Source organism: Ictidomys tridecemlineatus, chromosome 7 (genome assembly GCF_052094955.1).
Source record: "Ictidomys tridecemlineatus isolate mIctTri1 chromosome 7, mIctTri1.hap1, whole genome shotgun sequence".
Classification (NCBI taxonomy): Eukaryota; Metazoa; Chordata; class Mammalia; order Rodentia; family Sciuridae; genus Ictidomys; species Ictidomys tridecemlineatus.
In genome coordinates, this window is record NC_135483.1 from 138,004,669 (window position 1) to 138,023,581 (window position 18,913).

The 18,913-nt window shown below is 38.5% G+C and overlaps 1 protein-coding gene across 1 annotated transcript in view; it reads right to left on the minus strand.

Annotated features, from left to right (window-relative positions):
* Positions 1-748: 748 nt before the first annotated feature.
* The window catches only part of Abcb11 (ATP binding cassette subfamily B member 11), an 89,935-nt gene continuing 71,770 nt past the window's right edge, over positions 749-18,913 (minus strand). The window contains exons 23-29 of the mRNA XM_078017538.1: positions 13,931-14,134; positions 12,630-12,871; positions 10,510-10,666; positions 8,503-8,700; positions 4,947-5,153; positions 2,644-2,790; positions 749-1,831 (exon numbers count right to left, since the gene is read on the minus strand). Coding sequence (XP_077873664.1) covers positions 1,631-1,831; positions 2,644-2,790; positions 4,947-5,153; positions 8,503-8,700; positions 10,510-10,666; positions 12,630-12,871; positions 13,931-14,134 — 1,356 coding nt within the window. The 3' untranslated portion in view covers positions 749-1,630. The remainder of the gene's footprint in view (positions 1,832-2,643; positions 2,791-4,946; positions 5,154-8,502; positions 8,701-10,509; positions 10,667-12,629; positions 12,872-13,930; positions 14,135-18,913) is intronic.

An 18,913-nucleotide genomic window follows, 5' to 3' on the forward strand; every position in this document is an offset into this window, starting at 1 on the left:
GGACTTCATAGTCAGGTACTTCACAGTCAGGTAATCTGGCTAGGAAATATTCTTTGAAAGACTCTGAAGACTCTCAAATATCCTTTGAAAGATTAGTGGACCCATAGATCTCTTTTCTTGCATTGACCAGTTTCCGCAGAGATTCATTCTTCAGTCATCTGCCAGAGGATCGTAGCTAGGGGTCTCTCTGTCCATACACACCCTTACACTCAATCCTCTGCCTCCTATGTGTTCATTGTCCCTCAACTGCAACTTGTCTCCCTATGCCAAGCCTGTCTGTGAGTGCCCAGGTGTCCTGCTGAGTGCCCAGGTGTCCTGCTGGCATCAGGGAAGGGCAGGAGAGGCTCAGCACCTCTGTTGCTACATAGTCTCGGCCCATTCTTGTCTTCAGCCCCATGGGTTCCTCTCCTTCCCACTCCTTGAAGGACCCTATGGCTTTGTACTAGGGGCCTGTAGTACCAAATGGAATGTTCACACTCTTCCCTTCCCCCAACCAGTAGAGGACCGTTTTTTGTTTGTTTGTTTTTTTTTTCTCTCTTCTTCTAAACCCATTATCTGTTGTTTATTTGCTTCCTGGATCTCAAAATTTTGTTTTCAGCTTCATGTTGCTTTCTGTGTTCTTGTGGTTTTATGCTTTCTTAATTCTTTTAATATCATTTAGTGGTATTCTGAAAAAGCAGAGATGAATTGAGAGTTTTTCTGCCATATTTAACTGGCTACTTAAATGTTACACCTTAAGAAGCTAAAGCAAGGTAAAAGGCACTATTTTTATTTCATGTATCGGACTTATGGAATAAAGAAAGCAACCAATATGGAGGGGGATGATGAGAAGTATAAGGCTTGGAATGGACCCCCCCCACACACACACACTCACACACCTCTACCCAACCACACCAGCAGATTTAGTCTAGTAGACAGGAAGTTATGTCTCTCAGCATTCAAGCCCACCAAGAAGTCCAACAGCTCCTACGTACTTCACCCTGGGTCCACAACCTCAATCAACACTTGCAAACGGGTACACCCCTGCTAATCCTTGCCCCTGCCACATCCCTCCAGCTTGAGAGCCTCCAGGATGCAAAAGTCTTCCTTTCCCTATCCTTAGCCTTAGGGATGAATGTATCTGCTTCATGTGCAAGAAACTATTAGCTGAGAAACACAATTGGTCTTTGATCCTTTTGCTCTTTTCACATTTTTTTCTTAGTTCAGCTTATTAAGTGCCTATTAGAGAGGAAGCTTTATATACACCAAGGGTTCAAAATCACAAATGACAGTCCTCCTGCCTCGAGGAGATCAGTCTCTTTCACTCCACAGCCTCTCACAACTCCCATGTAGTGATTGTAACTGGCTTCTGCAGAGAGAAGCACTGTGTGGTGGCTAAACAGCTGATTTTCACTGACATTGACTCCAGTTTCTATATGGACATCTAAACTGAATTACTATTGACGGTCATTAGAAATTAGTCTTGATCTCAGCGTATGGTTATGTCTGTAAGAATAAAATATTAACATTTCTCTTTTCTTTCTCCCATATGCTGGGGATTGAACCCAGGGCCTTGAGCACCTGCACGTTGGGCAAGTGCTCTCCCATGGGACTATGTCCCCAGCTCTATGCATTACATTCTTGAGTCAGGTCAACTGATGGGGGCTCCAGTAGTGACTAGCTTGTAGTAGGCTCCCTTCTGGGCCATCAGTTCTTCATGGGTCCCCTTTTCAATCACCACCCCTTGTGACATGACAGCGATGATATCCGAATTCTGGATGGTGGACAAGCGATGGGCAATGACAATGCAGGTCCGACCCTCTCTGGCTTTGTCCAGAGCAACCTGAACTGTCTGCAAAGAAAAGACAGAGAGTTGATGCAAAGAGATATGATTGTCCCCAGCCTACCATCATTCAGAGTTCAGTTCAATACCACCTGGGAACAATCCCATACTTAGGGGAAATCCAAAGATTCAGCATAACAGAGGATCAAGCAAATAGAAGATCCATGCATCCATGATTTAAATTGTAGCTCACAGGCTGAGAAATCTCAGCAAGGCAAGAAATTTCAGTGAAACTACAAAATCATTGTAAATTTATAATATTTGGTGGTCTAGTTTATTTAAAGAAAACCAAGAAAACAATGTAAGTAGAAGTTAAGTGGCATTCCCGATGCTTGTCTTCATTCAGGACATTTTAGCTCTTCCCAGAATGGAATCCTGATTTTTAAGTTGTTAATCATACATTTTGAATTTCAGAATTTTGATTTTTCTCACTTGCATCTCCTTTCATGCAAACTGAGCATCAGGTGCCACCTTCTCTTTGTTGTATGTGGCACACCCATTGTCACATTGCTTGAGAAAATATAAAATGTTATGCCTAACCTATTACAATAAATTATTTTATTATGTTTAAAAAGTTATTTCCCTTTTGAAAAATGTCACTTAACCTGGAGAATCTTTAAAACAATTATTATTTGGTTAAAGTTTTTTTTTTTTATCTGAAACAAATCTCTGCTAAACCATTTTCTCTAGAGATTATCTTTTGCTTCTACGAAGTACTGCCAATTTCTACTGTTAATGAATCAGAAAATTGAAAACAGTGCCATTCTTACAGCAAAAGATTAATCTACAACGATCTACAACTTTAGAAAATCAGTATGTACCTTTTCACTTTCTGTGTCTAGGGCCGAAGTGGCTTCATCTAGGAGCAAAATTTTAGGATCTCGTAGGATGGCCCGAGCAATAGCAATGCGTTGTTTCTCCCCTCGAGAGAGTTGAGATCCCTGGGTCCCAACATTAGTTTCATATTTCTGGAAAAGGTATGGTAAGATTGAGAACTAGAAATGTCCATTGCTTCTGTGCTGTAGGGAGCTCACATCAATGACTCCTTTATGAATTTAAATGATTGTTTTTGAACTTGTGGACAGTGAAAATAATCCTATAAAAGATATCAAATCCAGCTAGGAATATAAGAAAATATGAAGTTTGTGCTGGGAAATGAGGGGATTTTTACTCCTCATCTCTGCCTTTCTTTTATGTTTATATTTTCAATCTTTTTCTCCTTGTCTCCAGGTAAGATCCCAGATAAGAGATTTTTTTTGATTGGAGATTCCCTGATTTCTACACTCTTAACTGGACAAGATCATCAAATGGAAAAAGCCCAGGAACACAGGTGCTTTTTGAGGGGCTTCCTGCTCCACTACTTTCCTAGGGAGACACCAATCTAGAACACAAGCCTTGGTTTGCATTTATACATCTAGCTCTGCTATCATGTACAGCTTATTAAATTTATTGGAGCTGCAAGCTTATCTGAAAATGCAGTAGTGGTACCCAGATCACATATTTGTTGTGAGTTTTGATGAAATTAGGAAGGAAAGGGGTCTAGCTAGATGCCTGACATGGCTACATTCACAGTGAGTTTACTATGCCTCAGAGATTGTGCACGCATACTAGTTGGGACATCACTCAGTATTCACAGAAATCACATTCTCTCAATTTGTAGATGATAAAACTTAAAGACAATAATAAGCAGCAAAAGTGAAATCTAAATTCAGGTGAGCTGGGTACAGTGGTGCACGTCTGTAATCACAGCAGCTCAGGAGGCTAAGACAGGAGGATTGAGAGTTCAAAGCCAGCCTCAGCAAAAATGAAGTGCTAAGCAACTCAGTGAGACTCTGTCTCTAAATAAAATACAAAATAGGGCTGGGGATGTGGCTCAGTGGTTGAGTGCCCCTGAGTTCAATTCCCAGTACCAATAAATAAATTAATAATTAATTCAGGTGTATCTAGGTAGGTTCTGAATTCTGGTTCTTAACCACTGCTCTAACTTGCCTTCCAATTCAAGATCATTCCTTCCCTTGCCTCCCTTGTCCCCTGAAAAATGCTCCACTAAGCCACATGAGGTCCTGGCAGCCTCCTTTATCCTTATAAAGATGAATTGGGCCGTGAAGAGTATTGTGGGCAAGTCTGTAAGAAAAAGAGGCAGTAAATCAACTCTAAGGCAGTTCTTGAGCAAAACATGTAGGTGCTCAATAAACATTCACGGAATCAGTAGCTCCTCTGCGGTCTCACGACTTTGTTTTTCAACTCCAGATACAGCAAATAATATTTCCCAGGTTTGCTGATCAGGCTGCCCAGGCTAGAACCAGGCCAAGAGGCTAACCTAAGACCTGGGGAGTCTTATGAAAAGAACAAACCAAAACCCTACCCCAAACATTATAAAATTTATAAACATAATCACTTACAAAGGAAAGGAATTTCTAAGTGATGTTTTTTTTTTTTTTGAAAACATGAAGCAGAGAAGGTTAAAGGTAATATTTGGTTCCTATAACGGTTTTCATATCTTAATTTTCCTTGTGGTCAGTCACCAAGAGAGATGCCTGGTGAACAAAAAAAATGCCAAGTCAATACTGCACTAAGTTCAGACTTGGCTCTGGTAAAGTAAGAGACACCAAGGCGGCATGACGTACCCACCACGCACAGCACGAGCTGCCAAGTACCAAGATATTGCGGGGTCAATGACAGCAGCAGCAACAGCAGCTCTCTTTGTGTGGCTATTAAGCTCACTCCTTCATTTTTAAGGTTATTTTTTTTACAGTTTAAAGATGAAGCAGACAATCTTAGAATGGATAAGAAATTGTCCCAAAGTTATTGACACAGCTAGGAAGTGTCAGCGTGGATTCAAACCCATGTTTGCTCCAAATACAAGGCTATTTTCCATGATATTGAACTAATGCTCAGGACGATATTGCTGGGTGTATGACAAAGTCTATAGCAACCATTTTGTTAACCATTATACTTGTATGTTGATTTTCAATTATTTTGCTTAAAAGAATAAGACACTGGGAAATAAACTTGGAACTTCTCCTCGAGCCACAATTACAACTTTTTTTTTTCTTTTTCCATTTTACCCCTCCTCACCCGCCATCTCTTGTCTACTACAGGGAACAACACACTCAGTGCTTACCTCAGGGAGTGACATGACAAAGTCATGTAGCTGAGCCTGCTTGGCAGCTGCTATGACTTTTTCCATGGAAATATCTCTGGTGTTGTCCCCATACTTGATGTTGTCCTTTATGCTACAGGCAAACAACACTGGTTCCTGGGAAACGATGCCAATGTGTGAGCGGAGGAACTGGATGTTCACTTTTCTGCTGTCGTGCCCATCTATCATCTGCCAATAGAGGTGATAACAACAGGCATTGAGTTTTGAATCCCAGGAAGGAGGAAAGCTCATATTCTGGAGTTAGGCATTATGTGGAACTTTTGTTTTGCTTAAGAAACAACATTCCCAGGCTCTGATCAATGAATTATGTTGCCTTCAACCTCTGGAGCTGGTGTCCGTCAAGAGTGAGTGGTATAGAAATGAACATTGATCAGACTATAGTTTTGTTTGATATTTCCCCAAACTCTAGCTCAACAGGTGGTTCAAAAGAAAAAGACACTCAGGACACCATGTAAATTCAGAAAAACATTCTAATTATATGTTAGTGTAGCACAATCTCTGTAGGTATGTAGAATTGCTCTATTTTGAGGCTCTGTGAATTATGGAGAGGATTTTCCTATGAGAAGCTATAGGACAACATAAGAGTCAAATCTATATCTGAATTTTACTGATACTACTCTCTGAATAACTGAGATAATAAGCCCAAGAAAGAAAAGAATACATTTGTTCACTCAGTCAATCAACAACCACATATTGAAGTGCTTGCTTCAAATATAGTCTGTTCCTGTGATATAAAGAAAACACAACGTCTGTTTCCTAGGAAATCACAGTCTAAAAGGCAGATAAGTGTAGATACTTAACTATCTGCCATTTAAGCTGGTTCACTTAAGAGTCCTAGAATCATAAAGGTACAGTGTGTGCAATATACAACTATAATGTATTTGGCTCTATGATTTCACAGGAAAAAAGATTATATTAATTGACATGCACATAATGGGCCTTGCACTTTATGAGCCTCGATTATGTTTTAGTTTTGATTATGTTTTAATTTAGATTATGTTTTAGATAGTCTCTAAGCAATGGAAAATGCAAATATCATTAGAAAAAAATATAAGGCACTTTTTAACAATTGGCTCTTGCTCATCTTGCTTTACTCATTTTTCATATTCCTTTTCTCTGCTAAGCATAACTACTTAATTAGAAACTGAGCTATTCTCTAATTGTTGAATATGTGGTGTATTGGAAGTTCCTAGAAGACAGAAGACGTGCTTCATGTTCCCTAAGAATCTCCCACAGAAAGTACTGGATGCCTAACAGATATCCAATTAGATGTTGAAACTATTGAATACCTGCACTTGGTATCTTCTCTAAAAGCAAACAGGAGCTTTTAAAATGATAAGACATGATGTTTTCCTGCTTTAACATATTTGTAAAAATGTTTTACCATGATGTATGATATAATAAAATATATTGTGCCTATGAAATACAAAAAATCATAATGATTTTTTCCTGGGCCTTGATTTCTACCTATGACAGAGACATATGCTCAGTATACATGTTAATGATGGAGAAGTCAAACACAATAGACTCAGCTCCCTGCATCTCACATTCTTCACAATCTACCTGAATAATGGGGATGATGGAGTTGAATTTTGGGAAACTGAATCCTTTCCCTTAAAGAGGTCAGACCTCCAGTGTATTATGCTTTCTAGGTGCATCAATCACCAAATACTTTCAAAAAAATTAAAAGTTTTACACCTAAAATCAGTTATAGAAGTGACTTAAATTACAGGCAATCAACTTCTGCTCCTCTTTTGCATAACTTCCTGAATTCTGCCAGTACCTTTTTGCTTATTTCTTTGATTTGCTTTATGCAAGGGAAATTGCCTCTTTCAAGTTTTTCTCTTCATAATGTTATTGGTCTTCATTGTAATGAAGACTATACTCTTCAGGAAAATCAAGCCACTTTCAAAATATTAAGGTTAAACAATTGATCAAGTATGGAGCAAAATAAAACATTTTTGGATCCAGGCCTCTGAACCGTTTCTTAGAAAACTACCTGTGGATGTATTATAACAAAAGGAAGATAAAAAACAAGAAAAAGGAAAATATGGAAACTATGAATACGTTGCAGAGAACTCATCGGATGACAACTGTTCACAAGGCCGAGGCTGAAATCAGTTCAGGATTTGACAGATAGGAGAGCAAGAAGCAGGTCTTTCAGAATAGATGGCAGAACAGAAATACTGGAAGAACATAAAGATTGTTTAAAAGGCAGAGAATGGGGAAAAAAAGTAAAAAGGTCTTTCAGAAAAGCAATCAAGAAAGAAAAGGTAATGCTAATGTTTATCACTAATTGACTATAGGAAGAGCAATATCCACATAATTACAGTAAAAATTATTAATCAATTTTCAACTTTTAGAATCAACCTAATGTAAAAGCAGGAAAGATAATCAATCTTATAAACAGAATGTACTTTTTGTGTGTGTTTTAATAATATAGAAGTACAGTTAAAACTTGACAGGTAAAGGGAGAAATCCAGAAGTGAAAATAATGTTATGATTGCTAACATCCTCATCTTAGAAAGAATTCAAGAGGTAGTCTCTACAGATGGTGGAAAAGCAATGAATGTGTACTAGTTAGATTTCCAACTAGAGGAACTAAAAATAATGGAACTATTTTGGAAGGAATTGGGTAAAAAGAGGGAGTGGTAAGGGTTACCTAATTTTTCATTTCTTTTCTTTTTTTGTTACATTATAATTTAATCTTTCATTTCTTAAAAAATAAGTCAACAGGGGTCTGAATGCAATAAATCATGACAACATCAGCATGAACATATTATTTAGAGACATGAAAATCATCAGTGGGAAATCTGAAAACATTAAGAGGTTAAAATAGTTGCCTTTGAGCAAGAAAAAGTAGAGGAGTACTACTTTTTGTCTTTTTGTTAAAAACCTTTATTTATTATTTGACTTTGTCAACTCCTAAATATATTATTTGAAAACAAAGAAAGATAAAAAAGAGAAAGAAATGCTGTGAAGAATAACCAAGCAATACATCAATTTCTCAAATATCCTTGCCAAAGCTTTATGATGCCTAGCCAGGCTTCATATCAATTTGAGTTCCTTTTATTATTAGGCTTGGGCTTTTTGACCCAGGATTGTTTCAGATTTTTCATGCTTGGTCCCCTTTCTTGCTCATGTATCATTGTGTCCCTTGTCACCCCCACATTTTCCATTCCCAGCCATTAGTTTCCTGATTAGTTTGCACTTTCTGCTCCATTTACAGGTAAGTGAATGCTTCTGTCAAATACACTCATCTCCAGCTTTGCAGTGTGACCAGTTTCCCTTACCTAACTGGTCAGCAGGCCATCTGGAACTGGGGAGAGTATGTTAGAAATTGGGAGGTAGAATCCGGTCAACCATAAAATGATTGGAAATGGAAAATATCCATAGGGCTAAGTGTCTAAGGCAAGCACTTTAGAGTGAGTCTGGCAAGGCACAATCTTGGAGACCACTTTCAGAGAGATATCTTGCAGAAAGCAAAATTCTCAAAAAAAGCATTTGCATGGCTTACCACCTTCCCTTGATCAGGATCATAGAAACGTTCCAACAGCTGAATGCTGGTGCTTTTGCCACATCCACTGCTTCCAACAAATGCCAGTGTCTGCCCTGGATTAACCGACACTGAGAGACCATTCAGAACTTGCTTGTCAGGTCGAGAAGGATAGGTAAACTTACAGTCAACAAAGTCAATTTTTCCTTGGAAGTTGTCCTGTGGATGAGAGAATTGAAATTATTCACGTTCCTTCGGAAGCCTAGAATATTGAAAATGCACCTAAATCTACATCATATTGTCTAAGTGAAAAGTGTAGGGGTAGCAACTGAATAAAATGACTTTCTACTTCCCACTCTGGAAGGTGTATCATAAAAGAAGACTTGAGTGGCAAAATTAGACATTTGACCTCTTATTCTCATTCTAACCTAAGGGGATTTCCTTGTCCTCCACTCCTTGACGATCTGAATGGAAGAGAAGCTAAAGGATAATACTTCACAGAAACCAGTCTGAGCTTGCACGACTCTTCCCCCCAAAGGCTTAAACTAATAGTATTACACTCAAAATGACTTAGACTGAAAGTTATTTGAGGTCTGTACTGCAGAGGTGAATACTATAGTGTGTTTAAAACTATATGAGTTATGAACCCTTGAAGTAGACATTTAATAAACCACACAGAGACTTTACTTTTATTGAGCTGAAGGAAAAACAGGTCATTTGACAATTTTTAAGAGTTCAGATTTATATCTACTACTGTTTAGGTTTGTTTTTTTTAACATAGAATTTTAAATAAATAGGAAAGATTAAAAACACCTCCATGGAGGATCCATTAGGAGAAAAAAGACTTTTTGTGGTGACTGAATTAATTTTATGGGCATCCACATGAGCTAACATTTGAACTCAGGTGAATATGAATCAAATAAATATTGTTGGATAGGAAGAACTGGTTTATCTCCATTCCACACCAGGGCATCCATAGGAAACATGCTATCGGGTAGATCTCAAAAGACATCTGGCTTTGTTCATTCTCAAACTCAGTGTGTTTTATATTACATAGAATTTAGCATTCATTGACTTTGACTTTAGTTGTCCCAAAAGGGTTCATGTGTTGGAAGGTTGGTGCCCAGTGTGTCAATGTTGAGAAAGGTGTAGAACATTTAAGAGGTAAGGCTTAATGCCAGGTGATTGGGTCACTGAGGCACTGCCTTTGGAAGAAATTAATGTCATTCTTGTCATACCCTGTTAGTTCTTGAGAAAAGGCTGCTATAGAGAAGGAGGACTGGCCCCTGCCCATGCTCTTACTTCCTGTCTCACTATGGATCTTTCCTTCATGTATTCTTTCTTGCCATCCCACCACCATGTGTCGCAGCCCAGGGGGCCTTCCCGAGAGGCCAAATCAGCAGAGCCAACTGATCTTGGATTTACAGCCTCCAAAATTGTGAACCAAATACATCTCTTTTCTTTTCTACACAGTCTCAGACCCTTTGTTACAGTAATGAAAAATGGACTAATACAATTGGATCTTGTTGCCTTATTCAGATGCCAGCTTTGTGAATAAATTTTGATACTAGTTTCTTTCTTATTTTCTTCCTTTCTCTCTTTCTGGGTATCTGGGATTGAACTCAGGGGGACTCATCACTGAGTCACATCCCTAGCCCTATTTTTTATTTTTATTTAGAGACAGGGTCTCACTGAGTTGCTTAGTGCCTCGCTTTTGCTGAGGCTGGCTTTGAACTCTCAATCCTCCAGGCTCAGCCTCCCAAGCCACTGAAATTACAGGTGTGCACGCTGCTTCATCCCTTTACATTTATAAATATAATCTCTGTCCATTCTCAGTGCAGTATGAACAAATTCAGACTGTAGAAATTTAGAAATTAAGTGATATTGTCTGACCATTCCCAGTGGTCATTCTGCGTGTGCGCGCGCGCACACACACACACACACACACACACACACACACACACACACACACACATATACTCCCCCTACACACATACATAAGCACAACTCCCTTGGTCCAATACTTACCCATTTTTCACCTGCAGTACTGTATGTACTAATTGGGGGCCGTCGGTCCAGCAGCTGAAAAAAGCGTGCAGCTGATATTTTAGCTTTGGCATAACTTGGGGTATAGGAGAATGTTCTTCCAATAGCTGTCGCACTCAGTACAACTGCAGATATCACCCTGCAATCAGACACCCAGGCAGAGAAGGGTGGGTATGTTTAGTGTGAAGGTCAAGAGGCAGTAATTTGGGGGTCTAACCTTGGTTCTGTTGGGAAAGAATCAAGTAGCCTTTAGCAAGTCACCTGTCTGGGAATATGGGAAATGGAGAGATTTGCAAACTGTATTCAATGAAAAGGGGTAAGGGGTAGACTGACCAAGGTAGAACTCAGACCTCCAAACCCTGATTCCACCATAATGGTTTTTATTTAAATTTTTTTTTTGGTTTAAAGGCGAAAAAACTTTGAAAAACATTTTTTAAAACAAGGGGGGTTGAAATTGTTTGATTTTTCTTTTAATTCTAATATCTTTGGATCAGTGGTAAGTACATAAAAGATAATGATGGGTGATTTAAGTATCAGTTCTGTGCCAAGCCTGCATATAATTCATGCTTCAGACAAGAGGCAATTGCCTGTATCTTTCTACTTGTCTCAGCCTCTAACTGTATTCAACATGGGTCTAAAAACAAATACGTGGGTGAACAAAGAAAGGAATGATAAATCTGGTAAGAGACAGTTTTGCTGCTACCTAGATAATGACATGAGAGGTAACCCTCAAAGCTGTCCACCTGCACTTCCATTCAAAGGTGCCTGTCTGGGGTGAGAATGGGGTCAGAGGTTGTGTCTTTGTGCATTTTACTGCTCAGCTTAGAAGCAGAACTTGTTTTAGGCCAAGGTTGCAAAAGCAAACATCTCCAGGAGCCCAGTCTAAAGCTTAAGGGATTGAAAGCACTTGGAACAAAATGAGAAATCATGAAAAAATGACTTTCCAGTTTTAAAAGCAAACCCAGAAATTGGCTGTGTAGTCTCTCAATTTTTACATGCTGGAAAGTAATTCTCTAAAAACCCTTATATAGGCTGGCAATGTGCTCAGTAGTAGAGCACTTGCCTAGCATGCAAGAGGTCCTGAGTTCAATCCCCAGTACTGCAAGCAAATGAAAAAAACAAAAACTTTTCTACAAACTAACAAAAACAAGTCAACAATTAGTATTACCAGATTTGGGTTAGTATTTTAAATATGCAAAGACTTGGAAAGGAATTTCTTAGTAGTAAGTGGACAGAATAGAAGTGCTAGAAGAAAGATATCAGATGAAAAGGCAGAACTCTTGGCTAGCAAATGAAACCTGAAAGAACAAATTTTTATTGGGACCACTTTTCATAATACTTTCCAAGTCTTTCTCAGACGGTCTCTCCCCTCACTGCCCCTACCATACCCATATACATGTGCACTCCATCTCCTGTTACCCTGACACCCCTAGTCTCTCACCTCTAGAAATGTAAGAAACTAGGCTCAAAACTAATCTTATGATCAAAGCAGACTCTGGCTAAAAATAAGGAACCTAACGCCCCTGTACAGTCTATTCTGTCTCTACATAGGGGAAGTCGGCTGGAAAACTGTTCTCTTTGTAAGGGGGAGGGGGTAGAGTTTAAATATGATAGCCCTACGAACCATTTTCTAAAGACCTCTGGAGATTTTCAGCATTAATAAACATAGTAGATTGTAAATATGATCACCTTAATTCATCCTTCATACATCCCTTTGCAATGTGACTTTGTTACTCCTCTCATCAAAAGATGTATTCTATTTCTTTCGACTTCAAATCTGGTCTTGGTTGTATGACTTTCTTTGGTCAAAGAGACATCAGAAAATGTGGCACATAGAAAGTGCCAGCACACTGGAGCATGCCTTTTTCTGCTGCACTTGAAACTCTGAGACCATTTATGAAGAAAGTAAGCTCATCTACTAGAGAGGCCACATGGAAACAGGTTATACCCAAAGCCTAAAGGACAGAGTCCAGGCCAGAAGAACCACCAGATCACCCACAGAACCTTATGAATTAACAAATCCCAGCTGTTTTAGATACAGCACTTAGGCTTCTCCTCCTTAGAATGCTGATCTTTTGTGACGTTGGTGGGACATTCCTCACCTGAACACAAAGCGGAAATGCAGTCCTTCGTTGGAGATTAAGTAACCTCCAAATCTGTAGGAAGCAGAATTTGCAATAAATGCTATGCTTTGGGAAAAGGCATAACAAAATCCATAGATATTCGCTTTTTTAACGGCTGTCTTCAAGGGTTTCATCAGCTCAGCTTCAAATGCTTCTATGAAATGCTTCTGCATGCCAATTCCAGCAATAGTGCGGATGTTACTGAGGGCTTCGCTGGTAATCTGACAAATGAAAAAGTAGGGAAAGACAGAAGGGGCAGGAGAGGTACACGTGGTTATCCTGAAAAGCTCTTAAACTTTGCTAATTCATTTGATCTTAGCCAAAAGGCCGAGAAGCAATTGCTAATTCATTTAAAAAGTCTGAAATTGTATCTTTAGATGTCTTCTGAGACAAAAGATAAGTTAATATAAATGTAAACTATTAGATTCTATTTATTAAAAATTAATTTGACCAAATATTAACTTAAATATAAAGTTAATCTTTTATTCTATACTAAAATATTTGTTTCAACCCATATTCCAGGTAAACAATCACTGTTTCTGAATTAGGGTTCTATCCCTAATAAAGGTACAAAGGTGGGCTATTTCTACCACTGGGGTATGAAACTTTTTGACTTTTGCCTACTTGAGCAGTATCATTCACTCTCAAAAGACCCAGATTACAGTGAATTTGTTAAGAGTGAGTGTATGTAGGGGAGGTGTGTGATTTTTTATTTACCTAATAAATGTCTACACCCTCATTTTACCCTGATGATCAGATATTAGTTGAAATAGATTTTTTTAACATGCATAGCTAAAACATAAGTGTATTTGAAACCTAAACTGCAGATCATGATTCTATTTGAGAAAGGCATTTATTTGCCACAAGCCTAGAAGACACTAACGTGTAAAAATTCAACGTGTGTGCCATTAAAAAGATAGTATCTCCTCTCTATGTGGACAACAGGATCCAAGATCAATTCAAAATGCCTAATGGACAGAAAACTGAACTATCTACCTCTACAAGTGAGAATACACCAAACTGGGACATGGAACAAGTAATAATTCAAGAGGAAATCAAACATGTAAATATCTATGTTCATCCCACTATTTTTCCTTGCCAGTGCAAACACACAGCAGCAGAGCTTCATCGGCATAGTCTTTGCCTAGATACAAAAAAAACTAGTGTAAGGTCTCTAAATATGCCTGTCTGCTTCCTTAAATCTCTTTGTAGTCCCTATATTTAACAGTTTGTCTCAGGGACACTCAGCTATAAGCAGAAAATTAGGTCTGTAAGATTACCTGTCCTGCCCTCTCCAGAGCTTTCTTGTCTTGAGAGGCAAATCCTGTCAACATTCTGGTCTGTAGGGCTCCTGATAAAGCCAAGAAAGGGAAGAAGCTCAATATGACCAGGCTGAGCTTCCAGCTACTGAGGAAGGCAACAATTATGGCCACAGTGAGGTTGGTGATGGAATTGACCATCATTCCAATTTGAGAGCCAGCAGCCTGCAAACAGAAAGCAACCGACTCAACTCAGACACACATTCTTTTCCAAATGCCATTATGTGAAAAACCTATTTTATACAAAAAAAGATAGGCTTTGTCTTATTGTGATAAAATATATATAACATTATTTATCATATTAGTCATTCATAAGTGTACAGTTCAGGGATATTAAAACCATTCATAATATGTGACCATCACCACATTGACACCCAAAATGTTTACATCATCTGTATATCTGTACCCGTTAAACAGTAACTTCCATTTCCTCCTTCCTCCAAGTCACTGGTAACTTCTATTCTTTTCTCTGCCTCTATGAATTTGCATATTCTAGGTATTTCATATAAGGAGAATAATAAAGTATTTGTCCTTTGTGTCTGGTTTATTTTACTAAGCATAATGTTTTCAAGGTTCATCTACATTATAGTACATAAATATGTATCCAATGATATTCCTTTTGAAGGCTGAAAATATTCCATTGTATGTATCTATCACATTTTGTTTATCTATTTATCCACTGATGGACACTGGTTCTACCACCTTTTGCCTATTGTGAATAATGCTGCTATGAACATTGATGTACAAATATGTGTCCAAGTCTTTACTTTCCATTCTTTTGATTACAGACTGTGTTAATTAGTTTTTCATCACTGTTACCAAAACGCCTGACAAGAACAACTTAGAGGAGGGAAAGTTTATCTGGGGATCATGGTTTCAGAGGCCTAGTCCATGACTGGCTGGTTCCAAGGAAGAAATATTATGATGAAAAGGCACAGCAAAGGAAAGCTGTCAACTCATGGCAGCTAGAAGGCAGGGAGATAGAGGAGAGGAGAGGGGAAGAGAGACAAGGAGAGGAAAAGGAAAATATGTGAGGACCAGTGACAAGATATAATTTGACCTACTTCCTCCAATCCCATCCCACTGTCCCAACATTACCACTCAGCATTCCATTAAAAGAGGTTGATCCACTGGTGAGGTTATAGCTCTCATAATCTAATCATCTCACCTCTAAGTATTCTTGTATTGCTTAACGCTGGAGAACTCCAGAATTCAATAGCAGAGGAATGAAAACTGTAAAAATCCAGAGACCTGGGACATCAGCATAGCAAGAGGAACAAAATATCCCATCACTGCCACCCGGGCTTCATAGCAGGGAGAGGTGGAGTTACTCCTCCGTAGAGGTAAACATGAGAGAGTCCCAGAAAACTCTACCAGCATGGATACTGACAATCTCAGCTATTGGAAAGTTTCATGGCCCTTGAAGGCTTAGAACCTAAAGATAAGAGGCCTGAAATATGCATCATATCTGACTTTGAAAGAGGATTTCAATTCATCCATCAGGAAGCTCCCAAGGTGCTGTAACCAGAAGTCATCTTAAGAAGAGACCTACTGTCTGAATTTGAATTGCTTTAGGGCTCAAAAACTCCTGCATATTCCTATCTCTGGGAATCCAGAGAAATTCCATTGCACTGGCTCAAAGGTAGCTTCCTCATAAGCCAATCTTGGCTTGGTGGAGTGAATGACAGAAATCTGATGAGATGGCTATGTGATGGGGAGCAGTTGTTGTGAAACAGAAGGGAGCAGAAGATGCTGTCCTGAAGAGCTGGGGGATGGAGATCCTGCTCTCTGAGACCCAGTCACATGTAGTTTTACACTGGTGCCAGGACTGAAGACAGTTGCCCACATGTTTCCCACTCCTCTTCCAAGAACATGCATTTAGCCTGTTGCTAAAAAGGTGAGTAAAAAACTCTGTGATTCTAGGCCCCATCCACCAAGACATGCTGGGGCAGTTTCAAACAATGCCATGAAAACATGGCTGTAGCCCCACCCCTAGAGGACATAACCTTAGAAGATCTGGAAGAAAACTTGATCCAGGGTGGCCTCATTCTACACCTGCTCATTCCTATGAGCACCTCAGTTGAAATAAATTTTTCCCCATTCCAGCTATGACCTTATTCCACTCAATTCCTGGTATGCTCTATAAGTGAGAGAATCAAAGAGATGAAACCACCCAGCTATTGCCCCATCCCCAGGTATACACAGCAAGGGGTGTCTGAGGTCCCACTCCTAGTGGGCAGAGTCAGTAGAAGCAGAGAGGAAGAACATAACTTGTGCTGCCCCAGCACCTATGTGGGTTCCTTGCTTCAGTTCTTTCACATATTGTCTGATCATGCATTGTTGACAAGACTGGGTGTAAGTGCAATAGAGTGGAGGCTCTAATTCCTGCCTTAGCCTCTCCTGATAGAGCATCTAAACCCACACCAATATCTGATCAAAGGTCAAGTGCTTCAGACACCTTATCACTACTGTAGCAGCCAGACCCAAGACCCATTCAAGTCAAGGTAGCTAGTCTCAACAGTGTCTAAAGAAATCCCCATCACTTGATGGGTTCACCCCTCTCACTGTAGGAGTAGTCACACAGGATGCCTGACATACTGTATACACCACACCAGCCTGAACTGCTAGTGTTACCACACTTGTATGACCTGCAGAGACAGTGTGTCTCTCCAACTCTGATATTGTACCCAAATTCACTAGTCATAGACAAAGCAGCTACAGGAATATTACATTCTGACATCAAGGTGGCAATAAGCCCACTATAAATGGACACAGTTTCAGGAAATATGCTTACTAAGAAGGCCATCCCATAAATGAAACAGAAATATTAGATTCATTATATGTGCAAATTTTAGCATAGTAACAAAGAAATATGAAAAATCAAGGTAACATAATACCTTCTAAAGCTTTTAACTCTCTAGTCACAAATTCCAAAGGTATCAAAGTGAATGAAATGCTTGATAAAGAATTCAAAATGATGATTTTTTAAAAAAATAAGCTCAATGAGAATACAGATAAACAGTTAAATGAAATCAGGAAGATGATTTAGGAGACAAATGAGAAATTCAACAAAGACAGATTTTGAAAATGAAATAAATCTTGAAATGAAGAACTCGATAAGTCAGACAAAAAGACCAGTTGAAAGCTTCAACAACAGACTAGATAAAACAGAAAGATTAGTGGAAATTAAAGATAGGTCTTTTGAAAAATCATGTTCAGAGAGAAATAAAGAAAAAATAAAAGAAAGAATGAAGATAGCATAAAAGATCTTTGGGTTGCTATTAAAAGGCTAAATGTCTGCAACATTGGCATACCCAAAGGGGAAGAAACAAAGATGAAGGGCATAGGCAAACTGTTCAACAAAATAATAGCAGAATATTTCCCTAATCTTGGGAAAAACATAAACATCCAGGTATAGGAGGTCTGTACAATCTCAAACAGACATGACCAGAAAAAATCCTTATGATGACATTTTTTTATGGTCAAACTTTCAACAGTTCAAGAAAAATAAAGAATTTAAAATAGATAAAGAAAAGCATCAATCCCCCAATAGACTAACAGCAAAATTCTTGGAAGAAATTCTATAGGCTAGGAGGGCATGGAATGATGTATTTTAAGTCCTGAAAGAAAAAACTGCCAATGCAGCAAGGTTATTCTTTAGAATTAAATAAGAAATAAAGACCTTCCAAGGTAAGCAAAAGCTAAGGGAATCCATGACCACCAGACCAGCCTTATAAAAGATGATTAAGGGAATCCTACACCCAGAAAAGGAAGAAAGATAACTACCATCATAATAGCATGTAAAAGTATAAAACTCGATACAATAGGTACACCAATGTGTCAAACATCAATACAGTAAATCACTAAACCACAAAGATGAATAAGAAGGAAGAAATGAACAAATAATAATAATAATAATAATAAAAACTAGAATAAAATCAACAAAATGGCAGGCACAAGGCCACACTTTTCTTTAGTAACTCTGAATGTAAATGGTCTTAATTCTTTATTTAAAAGATGGAGAAAAGATGGGGGAGTAGAGGAAGGCTGCACTTTCCAGTTTCACAGTGGCTCAGAGTTGAAATAGCAGGAAAACTGCTTCTCAGTAATGTGGTTGACTGAGAAAACTCACTGAAATTCAATACTGCACAGAGACTCAGACCCAGAAATTCTGGTACTTTGTGGGAGAAGAAAAAGCACATCAAGAATCAAGCCAGTGGTGGCAGTGGCACCACAGAGGGGAGAGGTTACACAAAGGCAAAGAGAGAAACACAGTTGTGTTTATACCTATGATTGCCTACAAAAAAATATCAGAAAGATTCCCAAGCATACAACCTAATGATGCATTTCAAGGTCCTAAAAAGTAAGAACAAACCAATTCCAAGACCAGTGGAAGAAAGAAAACAATTAAGATTAGAGCCAAAATTAATGAAAATAGAGAATTTAGAAAGATAATGCAAAGGATCAGTAAAACCAAGATTGGTTTTTTTGAAAAGACGAACAAGATTTATAAACTCTTAGTCAAACTAACCAAGAGAGAAAAGATCAATATTAATAAAATTAGAGATAAGAAAGGAGATATCACTGCAGACATTATAGAAATCCAGAGAATCATTAGGTACTACTTTGAAAACTGATACTCTAATAAACTGGAAAATCTAGAAGTGGACCAATTTCTGGACACGTATAACCTACCAAAATCTAAACAGGCTAGTTACAAGTGATGATATTGAAACAGGAATTTTTTTGTTTTCAACAAAGAAAAGTCCAGAACCCAATGGAATCTCAGCTGAATTTTACCAGAGGTTTCAAGAGGAATTAATGCCAATGCTCCTCAAGTTATTTCATAAAAAAGAAAAGAGTGGAACTCTTCCAAATTCATTCTATGAACCCAGTATCATCCTCATACCAAAACTAGATAAGAACACATCAAGGAGAGCAAAC